Source organism: Festucalex cinctus, chromosome 13 (genome assembly GCF_051991245.1).
Source record: "Festucalex cinctus isolate MCC-2025b chromosome 13, RoL_Fcin_1.0, whole genome shotgun sequence".
Classification (NCBI taxonomy): Eukaryota; Metazoa; Chordata; class Actinopteri; order Syngnathiformes; family Syngnathidae; genus Festucalex; species Festucalex cinctus.
In genome coordinates, this window is record NC_135423.1 from 7,936,083 (window position 1) to 7,951,389 (window position 15,307).

At 40.7% G+C, this 15,307-nt stretch overlaps 1 protein-coding gene across 1 annotated transcript in view; it reads right to left on the reverse strand.

Moving 5' to 3' along the window:
- The window catches only part of ppm1lb (protein phosphatase, Mg2+/Mn2+ dependent, 1Lb), a 37,496-nt gene extending 22,544 nt beyond the window's left edge, over nucleotides 1-14,952 (reverse strand). The window contains exon 1 of the mRNA XM_077540961.1: nucleotides 14,090-14,952. Within this exon, the coding sequence (XP_077397087.1) occupies nucleotides 14,090-14,488 (399 nt within the window). The 5' untranslated portion in view covers nucleotides 14,489-14,952. The remainder of the gene's footprint in view (nucleotides 1-14,089) is intronic.
- Between the last annotated feature and the right edge of the window lie 355 nt (nucleotides 14,953-15,307).

The following is a 15,307-nucleotide window of genomic DNA, read 5'->3' on the forward strand; positions in this document are numbered from 1 at the left end:
ACCACTGTATGTTATGCAACCAAATTCCAAAAGAGAAAATATGAAAAGCAGGAAAAAAAAACACTAAAGTGGAACATTTCTCCACTAGGCCCGATTATAAATGGCCTTACAGTATGTTGTCAACATTAGAGTGTCAAGTGCGGTGTGTGATGCGTGGGCAGGAAGCCGTCAAGGTGCGGCTGATGCGACGATTCAAGAGCTTCTATCGTGCGTGCGACGTTCGTCGTCGCCGCGCTCATCTTCGGCGTGATAAACGTGGCTCGCCGCCTCCTGCATGCTGCAGCTCTCGCTCCCACGTACGCACACTTGTGCTCTTGGCTCACACTCCTAACGCTCCACTGATGTGAAATATCAATTTGCATTTGTCGGCGCTCGCTCCGCCGCCAGCAAAACGCACTCCCATGCTGTGATTAGCGTATCACTCACTCGCATGCTTAAAACACTCTACGTCTAGCAAGTGACTCCATCCAAACACGCCGTGTCTTCCTTTCGAACCTGAATAATATCTGTTGTGAAAATGAACATGTTCCTATATGATGAATCTTTGTTGTTACGCCACAACAAAATGCCTTGCGTGGGATGTTGAGTGAAAACAGCAAGATGGGAAAGGAAGGTAAATGTACACAGATTTTTCTTTTCTTTTCTTTTCTTTTCTTTTCTTTTCTTTTCTTTTCTTTTCTTTTCTTTTCTTTTCTTTTCTTTTCTCTCAATGATCTTTTCCTGCGAGGCATGGAACCTCGAATTCAGCCATTCTCAAATGGTGGCTTGAGGCCCGAAATTGGGTCGGATTCACTATGGCTGGGTCCTGGACTGGTAGTAAAAATTTGTTTTTTTCCTTACACTGCGTTTACTGTAATTATTTATTAAGATATGCCTTACATGTTGTAAGAGGCATTTTTCAAAATAATACATTTTCTTTATTGTTAACTTTGATAAAACTTGGTTGTATGTTAGTGACAATATGTATAGAAATGATAATAAAATACCCTGCGACCCTTGTGCGGAGCAAGCGGTTAATTAACCCCATTGCATTTGTCTGCAATTGATCTGTAAACTCCACTGTCACCTCTGCATGTGGTCTGTGTCAAAAGAAACGGACACATGCGTGCTATTTTTGTCCTGAGGGGTGCAAGGGAGGCATCTATTTGAGGCCAGATGTTTATGTTTATGTATTTATATTAATGTAACATTCTTCCATGCTTAAAGTGCCCTAAGTAAGACGTTGTGTTGAGTATTTCCATCAAAAACTGATGTTTAAGTATCAATCCGGCCGCATATTGAATCGATACAAGAATCGCACGCTGTAATATCACGACACATCTAATATACAGCATGACCTCACCTGAGGAGAAATATGAAGAGCAACTGTAAGATTGTATTGGAGCCATCTTCTTGCATGCAAGTTTTTAGTCAATGGTATCTCTCTTTGTTTCTCAAACTGCCTATTCCATCTACTGAAGGTTAACATTTTCCCCTTGGCAATATAACAGTACTTGGCTGCCACTGCTAGCTAAAAATATTAGCTGAGTGGTACTTGCAAAAGAGAAATTGGAAAAAAAAGCTTGTTTTGTAGTTTTCCTGGTAGCTCGCCTACACACTGTCATGAGTTGCTACACAACCATTTTTTTTTTTTTTTTTTTTTGGAAATAAAATATGTGGTCCCTTAAAACAGACACAACCTTGTGAAAGCCTCTGGAACACGCACAACAAGGCACACTGGCGCACCGGGCTGCCAAGTGTCGCCTCGCTTATTCGGACTCGACAGCTTCCTGGACTCCTTTCGCTCCTTCCTGCACGTGTCCATCCTTCCACGGCCATCCTCATCTCCATACAGCTGCCTTCCAGTTCCTTCCTTCACACAACAACTCTTTCACAAGAAGCACCGAACGCATAGAAATTAAGCCATATGCTACACCAAATCCATATTTCAAATTGATTTTATTGACCTGACCTGAGACAAATAAGTGTTCTCGGATCACATTTGACATTTGTCTTTTTCCCCCATTTAACTGTTATTTAACCGTTGAAATTAAAAACCTCTTTTTCAAGAGAGACAGGCAGCAGCAAAAGAACATAAAAGTTACAGACATACAGCACAGACTGTGTGAGACAAATAAAAAAAGTCACAAAGTGAAACATTTTGGATGAAATAATCAATACAATTGTTCAAACAACCAAGCTAAAAACATCAACAGTGTATGGAATTAGGGGTGTGAGTTGAATTGCCTAGTACCTCGATTCGATTCGCAATTTGATTCTGATTAATCCCGATACGAATATATATATATATATATATATATATATATATATATATATATATATATATATATATATTACTAAATTGTACATGTACACTGTAAGATTTGTATGAAAATCTATTTATTGATCTGAAACTTCAGTCTTAGAACCGTTTAATGCCACTTCCACTTAATTAATGGCATTTAAATGGGGGAAGTTTATCTGAGATTGAACCTCAGGATGCCTCAGAAGTCAAACAACTCACAATTCGAATGACTAAGAATGCATACGCGACATCAACATATGTGAGATCTCACTTCAATGAGACGTCAAAGGTTTAACCCTTACGGTTGCTTATACTGTTTTTTGTTGGGGGGGTTTTGCGTGACAAAGCACATGTGCATCACATGTTAAGTTTTATTGATTTAGTATCAACACTGTTAATTTATTTTTGAAAGGGGTTTTATTATTGGAACACTTTGAACACTGCACCAGTTTATTGTATTTTTCCCGATTGGAATTACAGGGAGTCCGAGTTACATCGGAGTTCCGATCCTTCGCTAGCAATGTAACCCGAATTTCGTCGAATTTCCCCATTAAAGTTAATGTTTACATCAAAATAATTTGCATTAAAAAAACCAAAAGTGAAATACATTAAAATAAAATAAAAAAATTAAGATGCTGTCCGACTGAAGCCAAAGTCTTTGCCTATGTTTGTCGGTGACTCTCTGTCTAGCTTCGTTTCCATGGTAACTGCTTTTCTTTTGGCTGAACCTACATTAATAGAAGAGGTAGCTTTCTTCTTTGGGGCCATGATGTGGGGGAAAAAAAAAAGAAAAAAAAAAAAGAGGGCGAAGATTCTCCCACAAGTGCACAAGCTAGTGCTCCTACCTAAGTTAGCTAAATAGCGGACGAGAGGAAAAGCGGTCGTAACCGTTGTGAAGTGGAAATGCCTTAGGTCGAGTGCGCCTTAAATTGAGGACTCCCCTGTAGTTGTTTCCTTGAGCAAGAGCTACAGCTACACAAATGGAACCCCACTGGTAAAAGTCCACTTCAACCTTTTTTTGCTCTTAGGCTTGAACACCAGAATATTCCCCATAGTTGTTTGTGTCCGCTAACAATATAAAATATTCTGACACTTTAAAAAGTGAATCAGTCTGTCTGACATATTTTAGCCTCAGCGACACTCTGCATTCACTTGCACAACTCCAAAAAGGTGCACAATTTCCCACCACCATCAGCCTGAAGAAGAGAAAGCCAAAAATGTGCCATCATCAAGACGACATGTTGGTTTGCGAGTCGTCGTCGTCAGTTAAAAAGTCACAGAGGCGACTCAGGATGGGAGGGAGGCAGAAGACTCTTTTCATATTTCAAGGCAATGATAAGGACGTCGGGCGGGCTGCGGAGCGATAAGACGACACTGCGGGCGGGCACGGCTGGTTGGGGACAGACAGAACAAAGCTAAGGGGGAAATTTAGATTTAGCACGGTGGCAGATCGACTGTAAATCTGGCGAAACTAAACAGCGTGCTCTCACAAGAATTTAGGACAGTGCAAAAAGATTTGCGGCATGCTACTCTAATTGTAGGCAGCAGGAATCTACAGTATACAGTGGAGATGTAACGATATCCAAACATCACGATACGATATCACGATACGATAATTGGCATGATATTGTGGGGAGGTTGGCGATACAAAATAAGTCACTATTGCAAAAAAATGAGCTCATATTTCAAAAAAAAAAAAAAAAAAGCATGATATTGTGCTTTTGTACATTACAACAATGCTTATAAACAACCTACAATCTCTAATAACACTTAATATTGAAGCACTTGCTTGCTAATGCACACATCGAGTTCCTAGCGTGGATTTTATACATATAAGGGCCAAAACATGACTTGTGAAAATTAACCTTCACTAAAAAATAAAAATAAAAAAAATAAAAAAAAACTAGCCACCAGAGGGTGCTAGAACTACACAAATGGAAATCAACTTGACTTTTTTTTTTTTTTAATGTGCTGCTTTTAATATTGTTACATGATGACGACGACATATTGTGGCAGTTTTAAGTATCACAATATCACGATGTTGCCGTTATCGTTACATGCCTACTACACAGTATCGTATACATCTTACAGCTTTCATCTGAGTGGGGTATCTGAAACAGGAAAGGAGGCGGTTATAAAGAACAGTTGAAGAAAATGCTAGGAACTATTGGAGGAAGAGGGACGGTAAATAAAAAAACAAAAAACAAAGTTGCTATGGAGAAAGGTCAACAGAGACAGAGAGAGAGAGAGAGAGAGAGAGAGAAAAGATTTAAAAGTGAGCAAAGAGGTGGAAAAGTATGTCATAGTTTCTCGGGGGAGGAAAGCGTAGGTGCCTTGCTGGCTTTCAGTCTCACAGCATTCTAAGACAAAAAAAAAATAAAAAAATTTCAAAAAGTATCTATCGGTGTCGGCGATACAGGCCTTGTATTTACTATGTATCGGATCGATCCCAAAATTTGCAGTATCACACACCACTAGTCATCACATGCTAGGGAGGATTCAAGACATCTTGGACAGAAATAGGAAGAGATTTAATTTAATTTAAAAAATAATTTTGGGGTTGACTTCCCCTTGAAACTGTATGTCACCGTTTGCTGCACCAGTAATTGGGATCAATAAAATGCTCTTCTTCTTTTTGTTGTGGTTGTCCAGCCCTGTTTTCTTGCCCAACAGCTGTAAGCAGAGCTCGCAGTCTTGCTAAGAGGATAAAGTTCATGATGAAAATCAACTCAGGAAAGGGCAGCGTACGTCTCTGGTTTGAAAACACATACACGTTCTGGATGGGTAAACAAACACACCGCAGAAAGGAGAAGTCGCACTAAAAATAGAGTCAAGTCCAACAGGGGGAGGAAGGAAAAGAAATACGGTTTGGGAAAGTAAGGAAATAAACAAAGTAGACAAAATCAAGTGCAGCCATGCAGTCAATGTATAGTCAGTCCCAAGCTCCCTCGTGGGATTAGCGTAAATGGAATATATCCTTCTGTCACTTGGACTCCTTTTAGCCTCGGTTTATGGGCACTCTCAGGATGGGATCAGGGGCTCCTTGGAGTCTTGAGCTGTTAGCATTAGCGCACATACTTCTTCTCCGCGCCACACTTATCAATTTGCGACAGCGCTTACCTGACGACAATCCGCTCTAAGATATCAAAAGCTTCTAAAATAGTCAATCACATCTAGAAAACTGTCATTTATTTGAGTAGGAGTACAAATATTTAAAAGCTACAATGTAGCCTATGTTTTTTCTACTGGAATGACTGATACCAATATACTGTACCAGAGGATGAAATTTCGTTTCATCAATGAATATTACAAAGGTATGAACACTCAAGCGTTACCATGTACTGAATGGATGACTATGATAAAAAAAAATTAAAAAAATCAAACAACAATTGTCAAGTCAAGTTTATTTATATCGCCCTTAATCACACAAAAGTCTCAAAGGGCTTCACATGCCCACAGTTGACAAATAGTAACGACATCCCCTGATCAAACCACAAAAGGGCAAGGAAAAAAAAAAAAAAAAAAAAAAAAAAGAAACCTTGAGAAGGGGCCGCAGAAGTGGTAATCCCCCTCCCAGGATGACCAGGCTGCAATGGATGCCGAATGGGCAACAATTGACATAGTTTATGATACTAAACATTATTACTAGAATTGTGACAATAAGTTAAAAATAACTTGGGCAGTTATACTATAACACGAACAAAAATGTCACGTTCTTTCAAGCAAAGCTCAAGTGGACACAACAACAAAAAATCAAAATAAAATTTGGGCTGTCGTTCAATAACTGTGCGTAGTCGAAAGGGGAGTTGAAAAGGAGTAGTTATGTGGCTGGGGTGGGAATGTGTCACTGTCCCATTTTGGATTTTGGAAACCCTTCTGCAGGCCTCAGACAATCAACTGGGTCGGGTCTGTCTCGGACTGGGACACTCTCACTTTGCTTGCACGGCCACAGTTGACATGATTCAGACTTTAAATCAAATAAATAAAAAAAAAAAAAAAAAAAAAAAGGTCAAGCTTTCACAGATTGGATGAAACATTCAATCCCGTTGGAAGATGTTTCTTTAACGCAGTGATGACTGTGTAAGTCATCAGTCTGTTTACTAATAAGTCTCAATCTGCCGTTTTTTTTGTTTTGTTTTGTTTTTTAAATCATTCAACCTCATTTGTTTAATGCTGAAAGGTTAACAACTTTTTTCCCCATGTAAACAGCAGATTGCTTCAGTGGAACTGTAGACTCACTATTTGATTTTGGATGGATGGATTTTTGTTGGAAATCATGACAGTCTGTCTGGTAAGAATATTACTGTGGCTATTTATTAAAGATGCACCTTGATTCCAGACAGTATCATTGCCAATTGCTATATGAATGTTACAGTTCTTACTTTCTGTAAGGCTGTGTAATAGTGCTGTCACTATCGAATATTTTTAGAAAAATCACCACCACACGTTACGAAAAGCCCAGATCTGTAAATTGAGAAGTAGTTTGTTTGTTTAAATCCAGCATTTAAAAAGTGCATTTTCTTGAGTGAAACCGGTAGACTGCGCGTTATATATATAAAAAAAAATAAAAAATAAAAAAAATAAAAAACTAGGGCAGCACAATATATCGATATCATGATATTGGCCCATGCAATATGCATATCACAAAGACATGCAATAAGTTTCATATGGAATTTTATGCTTAGCTGAACATTATCTAGAGGTAATTACAATTAATTAACTAAGAATATATTGTGTTTTCTTATTTTGCTGCATGAAAAAAATTTAATTCTTTAATTAGATCATAAAAATGTCATTTCTTTAGGTACATATTAAATATCGCAATAATATCGGTATCGCTATATCGCATGATTTTCCAATATCGTACAGCCCTACTCCAAACGATTAGTTGATTATTAAAATAGTTGTCCATTAATTTGATAATCCATTACTCGATGAATTTTGACAGCTCTACTGTGCGACAATGGATTGTTTTGCTTGTTATCAGCAGACAACTGTTTTTACAATAACACAAAGGGAAAAATTAATCGGAAGAATGTTATCGTTGAAATGAGTGCTTCTCTTCTACAAATTCTAATCACAAATTAATGACATTCCGATAACGGAATTCCCTCCGCTATCTTGTGAGCAGCGCATATCCCAGACAACGTGGCTTCGGGTCTGCGAGCTGCCTGGTTCTATTTCAACGTTTGCTCCTCGCACAGTGGTGAATAGAAACCATGTGCAAATATCAAATGTGTATCAGCTGCATTCCTTCCATTCGGATTGCTCGGATGGCGTGCGAGGGCGCCGCATGTGAGCGCCAGACCGGCTCAAACGACTGCAATTTTTGCACTAAAAGAGACACGCTAACCCGAAAGATGTGTGACTGAGATCATTATGTGTGCGATAGACAAACAAACACAAACAACACAACTATTACACACGATGCACCTGCTGTACCCAAGGTCCCTTCCGGCCAGAGAAAAGCAGAAACGGCGTGAGCTCGACAACCGTCCCTGCTTTCTCACTCTCTCGGTGTACACAATCACACTAATGTGGCTAACGCTGAACAGCTGGCGCTTGCTAGCTCTTCTCCGTCAACATTCTTCTCCCGCCGCCCGCCTCTGCCAAGACAGCCAGCGCACAACACTGACTGACTCATCTGTTTTCCCCCAGTGGCGCTCACAAAACAAGCGGCTAATTGTGGAATCGGTCACTCGCGCATAGGAATTGGGCTACCGTGGATTGATTGGACAAGAAAGTCACATGCCTCCTGTCGATATCCGTTCATCGACTGACTCAATGCAATCAATAGATTTCTTAGAACAGGGGTGTCCAAACTTTTTCATTTGAGGGCCACATACAGAAACTCAGAAGGACGCAAGGGCCACATAATGTTATGAAGAGAAATTGTGTTTACTCCTAAAAATTGTACAAATAATTTATTTGTGCTTTTGCATATTTAGAAAAATACTACACTATATACACCATTTTATTTGTAACATGGCAGTAGGGTTATTATAGTTTATTTAGTTTTTAATTTTAGTAGTTTTCAGGGTGCTTCTGTTAGTTTTTATTAGGGATGTAACGATAAGGGCAATATCGTGATATTAAAACTGCCACAATATCGTCCTTGTCATGTTCACAATATTTAAAAGGAACACATCTGTTTAAAAAAAGTCAGGTTGATTGTCACACAGCTTTTCCCTCATGTCGATCAAGGAAATCGATTCAAATGCCCGCTCTTATTAATTAAAGACCAAAGCAATTGTGTCTGAGTCCAAAGAGAGATAAACCCTGCAAACATTCAAAAGCATTCAAATCCCATCGAAGAATGTCTTGCATCACTAAATAAGCGTGCCTATTTTTTAACAACACGTTATAATTTGATAGAAAAAGTTAGATTACTGAAGGCAAACGTTTCTTTTTATGGAAAACGCTGACAGTGGAAAAGAAAATATTCTGAATGTTTATGCCAAAGCTAAATTGCTCCGCAAGTCATTCAAACATTTATTAACTGTTTTTCTCAGTCGCTGTTGCGGTTCCACACCAGGGACAAATTAACTCAAAGCCACAAAAGTGTGTGTATGTTTTTTTGTTTTTTGTTTTTTTTCTCTCAGAGCCCTCCAACCCTCCGGTGTGTTGTGTGCTAGTATTTTCCGGCGGCGCATGACCTCCTGAGCGCACTTCCACTTTCCACATCACGGAAAGAGATGAAACCTTGTCTAATTTTGCCGCCAGGGACGTGAAGTGAGTTCAGGAATCGGACGACAGCGGAGGCGAGACAACGCGCTGGGCCTCATTACGCAAACTCTTGTTTTCTGTCCGACTCCCGGAATAATTTGTCGAACTTCAAGACAATGTTCACTGATACTCGATTCTCTCAACTCTGCTCATCATTTCGTAACTGTAATGAACACACCCGCAAAGCAAATTAGATGACAAGAGTCAAGCCGAAATTTGTTTGAGCTGCGTATTGATTCTAATTTCCTCAAACGATTCGATTTCTTGGCCAAAAGGGGAGCACACAAAAATACAGAATAATATGCAAGATATGCATCAAAAGTCCATCAAATGGAAACGATTATCTCTGCTTTTGATAACTGGAACTCATGATAAACAAAGATCTCCTACTTATGATAGAATATGATTCATTAAATATCATTTAGATGCATCAATACTAGAGGTGCACCGATCACAATTTTATGGCCGATTACCTTTTAAAATGTCTGACCTGCCAATCCCGATTTGTGCCGATGCCGATTTTTTTTTTACAACAGAAAGGCAGCGTATATCTTCAGTGTTCCAATCTTATTTTATTGGAAAACATTGAACAATATCAGAGAAATAATGCAAATGGGTTGTTTTAACAAGGGGTGCACAGATCGTCTGATTTATCGTCGGCTGATTTATCGCACCAATTTCCTTAAATTTTGGAAGATCGGTGCTTGGCCGGCCGATCCCTTAAAAATGAAGCGATCTTTTCTACTAATCTCATCTCTGAAAAAGTCAGCCACTGTCCTCGTCTGCTGAGATGACTAATCGGATTTTCATTTTGATTTGAGAGAACTTCTTCATGTGCAGTGAAAACAACCCATTTGTGTTGTTTCGCCAATATTGTTCAATGTTTTCCAATAAAATAAGATTCGAACACTAAAAGGTATATGCTGCTTGTAAATCGGGGAAGAAAAATGGTATTGGAAAAAATCGGGATCAGCAGGTCAGAATAAAAAAATAAAATAAAATCGGGGATCGGCCAGAAATTTGTGATCGGTGGACTCCTAGTTTTAACTGCACATGAAGTAGTTATCTTAAATCAAAATGAAAATCCTCAGTCATCTCAGCAGAAGAGGACAGTGGCTGACGTTTTCCAGAGAGGAGATTGGTGGAAGAAGATCGGTTCATTTTTAAGGGATCGGACCGATCACCGATCTTCCAAAATTAAGGAAATCGGCCGGCCGATCGATCGATCGGTACACCCCTAATCAATACATTTGCAAACAGATCCAGAGACGATGTTCCCTCCCCGTCTTTCTCAAAAGTCCAGATTGGCCAAAATAATAATAATAAATTGTGCTTGCAACAGACACGCATGCATGCACACAAATATACAACACACATTCTCGTGTTTGGTGTTGACAGGGAGCAGCCGTTGTTTGCTCCGTCGAATCCTTCAATAAGCAAGAGTGCATTTAGCCACATAGCGGCCGGCAAGCTTCCTTTCATCCGGCCCAAGTGAGGGCCGGCCAGCGCAGGTTGAATGCAAACAAGTTGGCATTTGAACAGCTTATAACCCCAAAGCGCTGCAAGCCTCCGGTGCTAAACAAAGCTGCTCATAAAAAAATAAAAAATAAGAAAGCATACCTGTATTAATATTCAACAGCAGCCTCTGACTATAAAATGGCCAGCGTGAAGTTGCAAAGAAGGTGAGGTGTGCCGCATGACTGCTCCAATTGCTCCCCAAAGCCCCATATATTTTACAATTTTGTAATTCATAATCAAACGGCCATTCAGACTGAATATAAAGCAAAGGTAAACTAAGGACAAACGAGATGACGCAGGGCAGTCAGACCTCTGCCAAGGCTGGAAATCCATCATTGGTGGTAAACCCTCCCCTTCTTCGACACAACAATTACACCATATAATAGGGGTGGGAACCTCTGGGTACCTCACGAATCACGATACCAGACGATGATCTCAAGATCTCACGAAAACTGGACAATTTCCAGCCAATCCTGTAGCGGGACGTGTCCGTTAGGCGACCCCGATACGATCTGGCAGCCCGATCACATCTGGTACTGACACCAATGCAAAGTGGAAACGCCTTCGGTCGAGTGCGCCGTAGCTCGGCGCCTCCCTGTATTCACGCTTTGAAGGAGAATATCTGAAGCATCTGGTCCGGACGAGTAATGAGTGACTGTCAATTGATGATCAGGTGAGGTGACTGGTGATGAAAAAAACGAGTCACCGAGTCACGCTTCCACAAACAGGAACTAGCAATAACTATCAAATAGGGCTGGGTCTAAAATATCGATATAGAATCGATATTCCTTTTCATAGCCCAATATTGATTCATAAAATCATGAATCGATACTTTTAAATAGTCCCCCCCCCCTGTAAATTAATGTGCCAAATAGGGCCCGACCAGTTAATCGGCCGCCGATTATAATTGGCCGATTATTGGCCTTCAAACATCGGCCAAAACAATCGGCGAATTGAGCTAAATTGAGCCGATTATTTTCCCCTTAAAATGTTATTGAAGGAAGTTGAAGTTGCCAGCAGTGTGAAAGTACCCTGAATGCACAATTTTGCTTGCGTAGCATTAGCAGCTAGCAAGTGTGTAGTGTATGTTATTCTGTTGTCCCGAAGCGTCCTTTTAGCTGTTTAATGACACCGCAGTTGGAGTTAACTGTAAAACTAAATATGCAACGTTAAGAATTACATCCACTGTATATTTAAATACAAAACACTTTGTTTTTTTAAACATCGCGAGCCTAACGCTAATAGGAATTTAGCAAATGCTAACGGGAAGTTAGCATCGACTTCGGGAGTGTTTTTCCTTCAAATAACAAATTGAATTGGGCCCTTCTGAATCAAATCGATTTTGGAAATCTGAATCGATACCCAGCCCTACTATCAAAAAAAAAGAAAAAAAAAGAACAAACTTAAGGATTGTACAAGTCGCAAAGCGGTCTGAGCAGCTCTTCGCACTTCGCTTACTGTTGTGACGTGGGCACTAAAAAGTCGTCGGCTCATTTCCCAATGCTTGGATAGCATTTCAATGAAAATGTAGTTGATGTGGAGAGAAATGAAACCAGTTAAAGTTGCTGCAGCAACCATCTTGTTACTTAAAATGAGGGTTTGCATTCAAAAGCTGCATAATATGGTGCACAGTTCATGTTCTTTCAACAACAACAACAACAACAACAACAACAAAAGGTGGGGGGGGGGGGAGTATGGGGATCAAAGTAGACAAAGTTGTTGCTCGGAGACATGCAGTAATAAAGTGGCCTCTTGCCTACATAAATAAACACACAGTGTAACTCCAATATTTATTTCTCCACAACTCCAAACCACACGTGAGGCCACAATATTTAAAAAGGGAACTGCAACAGGCTCTAGGGAAGGGAAGAAAAACAAAAACAAAAAAAACAGTATATGACCACTTTTGGTCAAAAGCTGTCAGCAGTCAGGACTTTGACTCTGAGATTGAATTATCCCAAAAATAGCAGTTATCATCTGTGCTTCGCGCATTCCTATTTTAGGAACGTTATCATTCAACAACGTCAACCAAAGCAAAAAGAAACCGATCAGGATCAAAGTCGAAAATGCCATCCATGCTTCAACGGTGCATCGTTGTATTGATCCATGAAATCACGTTGGGACACGACAGTGCCAGTCACATGACACTTAATAAGAAATCAGCCAAGTCTATGCAATCATCACTCACTTTTATGTACTTTTTTTTCGAGCGCCTCACAGTGGCACAAGCGCAACATTACACATCAACTGAATACATAAGTCTACAGTTTAAGATGAAAAGAAGCAGCCGTTCGCTGCTAATACTGCTGTCAAGCAACCACTCGAACGTTGCGTGCACATGCGTATTACATTACACCACAGAAGAGCTAAACCGTGGGTACGGTTTAGTAAACTGTGGGTACAGATTGTTAAACTGTGGGTACAGATTAGCAAAAAAAAAAAAAAAAAGTTCAGACCCTGACACCAGAGGGGCTCCGTGCCTAAAACTGTTTTTCTTTGACTAAAATGCTAGATTTATAGAATAAAAATAAAATAAAAACGGTTGAGGTTGACTAACTGTGATAAAATCTAACAAGCGTGAGTGAAACTGGACAAAAACTGTGAATAAATTTGAAAATGGTGGATAAAATTAACACTAGCTGGTACCGTAAGTGATGAATTAGAGTGTAAAACCTGTTTGGAGACATACAACCGGTGGGTGCATCATCATCATCATTATATTCAATGCCTGCTTTACCGGCTCATGGGAACAAGCAGAGTTTCAGCATTCTGTTTATTGGTTGACTATAATTACATAATTGTTACCCGCATGCCAAAAACATTCCTACTTTTCAGGTCACGGTTGGATTATAATACAGTACAGGTAAGGAAAACAAAGCAGAAGCACCGATATCATTTGTAGCTTCATTTGAAGATCACAGGAAGATGAACTTTGAAATGTTGGAACGTTGCATTTGTACTACGTTTTTGTTTTCATGATTGTAATGTTGTCATTTCAAATGACAAAACAATAAACCCAACCAACCAATCCACTTGCCACTTGAGCATGGGAAAAAATGAAGTGGAAAAAATGCCATGGAGCCAGGGCGACCGAGTATAGGAATGTCACAGCGATATTGTTTTCAGCCAGGAACTGTCCAATGTTCAGGGCATTGTGAGCATGAGCGTTGTCGTCATAGTGAAAAAGCCACAAGTTGCCACTCTCACCTCTCAAGGACGTCTTTGTTGAACATGTTTTGACAGAGAACACTCATTTGGGTTTGCCATAAGAGACTAGTTTTGGAACTTTTTTTTTTTTTGGCACGCCTCATATGTTGGTATGTAGCCTAATGACAAGTCAGGCTGATAACAGATGATGTGAAACACTGCCTGAGCAGTGGTGTATGATCAATAACCAATATCATTGTCAGAATATTAGGCACAAATGGCCATAAATGTGTCGAGCACATGTACCCAAGGCAAATAGCCCCTGGCTTATTATTGTAAGACCCCAAACTAAACAGGTGTTGCACGGAAGAGGAGGGGTCATTTATATAGTGACTGACTGCACAACTCACTCACCTCTCCGCCGTGGCCGTCAAAAATGCCAAAAATGGACGGGTGGCTCTTGTTGACAACGTCGGCGAGCACATGGTAGCGGTCCTCCATGTGGTCTCGCCGCCCTTGGATGGAGTACACGGCGACGTTGTGGCTCTTCAACTCCCACGTCTTGGCGAACTCGGCGTCCGGGACGTCCAGGCCGCCGAAGCGCTCGTTTTGCATCATCTCGGCCACCTTCCCCTTCACCATCTTGACGGCGTCGCGGCTCGACGCGACGATGGTCTTCACTTCGTCCGTGTGAAAGAAGTAACTCCATAAGGCCAGGCTGATGCACAGAAGGAAAAGGGTCTCCGGCCGGAGCAGGAAATAACGCATGATGCGACCTAAAAGCGACAGCAGGGTCATCGTATCCTCTATCATTTATGATGGTTCGACACGCGTGGGGAGAATCGCGGCAGGTTTTTGTGCGCGTTTACGCCGCCGGCCGATTTCACTCCATGGCTGGCGTGTGCGGCGAGGAGCGATCGTGGAGAAACGGGATCATTGAAGCCACAATCTGGACAAACTCGAAGAAGAACTGCCACTTCGGTCCTCGTGTTAATTCCACCGATGTGCCTCGAGCGTTCGAACCCGCAGTGACCAACGCTCGCTCAGACTCAGTCCGCTGAATATTTGGGGGGTCCGCCACGCCGGACTTCGTCGTCGAAGATTGCGTACCGGTTCGGGGTCGAGTTATGGAGGCGTTTGTTCTTGTGGCTAACCAAGTGACTGTGCCCCCCACCTCCGTCCCTCAAAATAGCTGCTTGTTGTGCGTCCTCACATTCCCAGCTGGCTGGCTGCGACCGAATACTGCTGTCAGTGCTCACTGAATACACGGGCCGTGATGCCTTCACGTACATCAAGTTAGCGCAAGTTGCACACCGGCCGCTGATATTAATGATGATAACTATTGACTTTCTTACCTGGAAGTCACATAGAAAAAATCATACAAAAGAAAACTAGCCATACGCGGATCGATGACATAAAGACAACAATGAATTATTAATATCATACAAGTGTGGAGTCATACATACAATAGTAACAGTCACCCAATGCATAACGTTGACTCTTTTTACAATATTTAAAATAATAATAATGTAAAAGTCCCCCAAAAAGTTTACAAAAAAAAACAGAATCCTTTATAATACCAATATTCAGAACCAACGCGATGGAAAGGAGTGGTAAAGTTTGAACAACCTC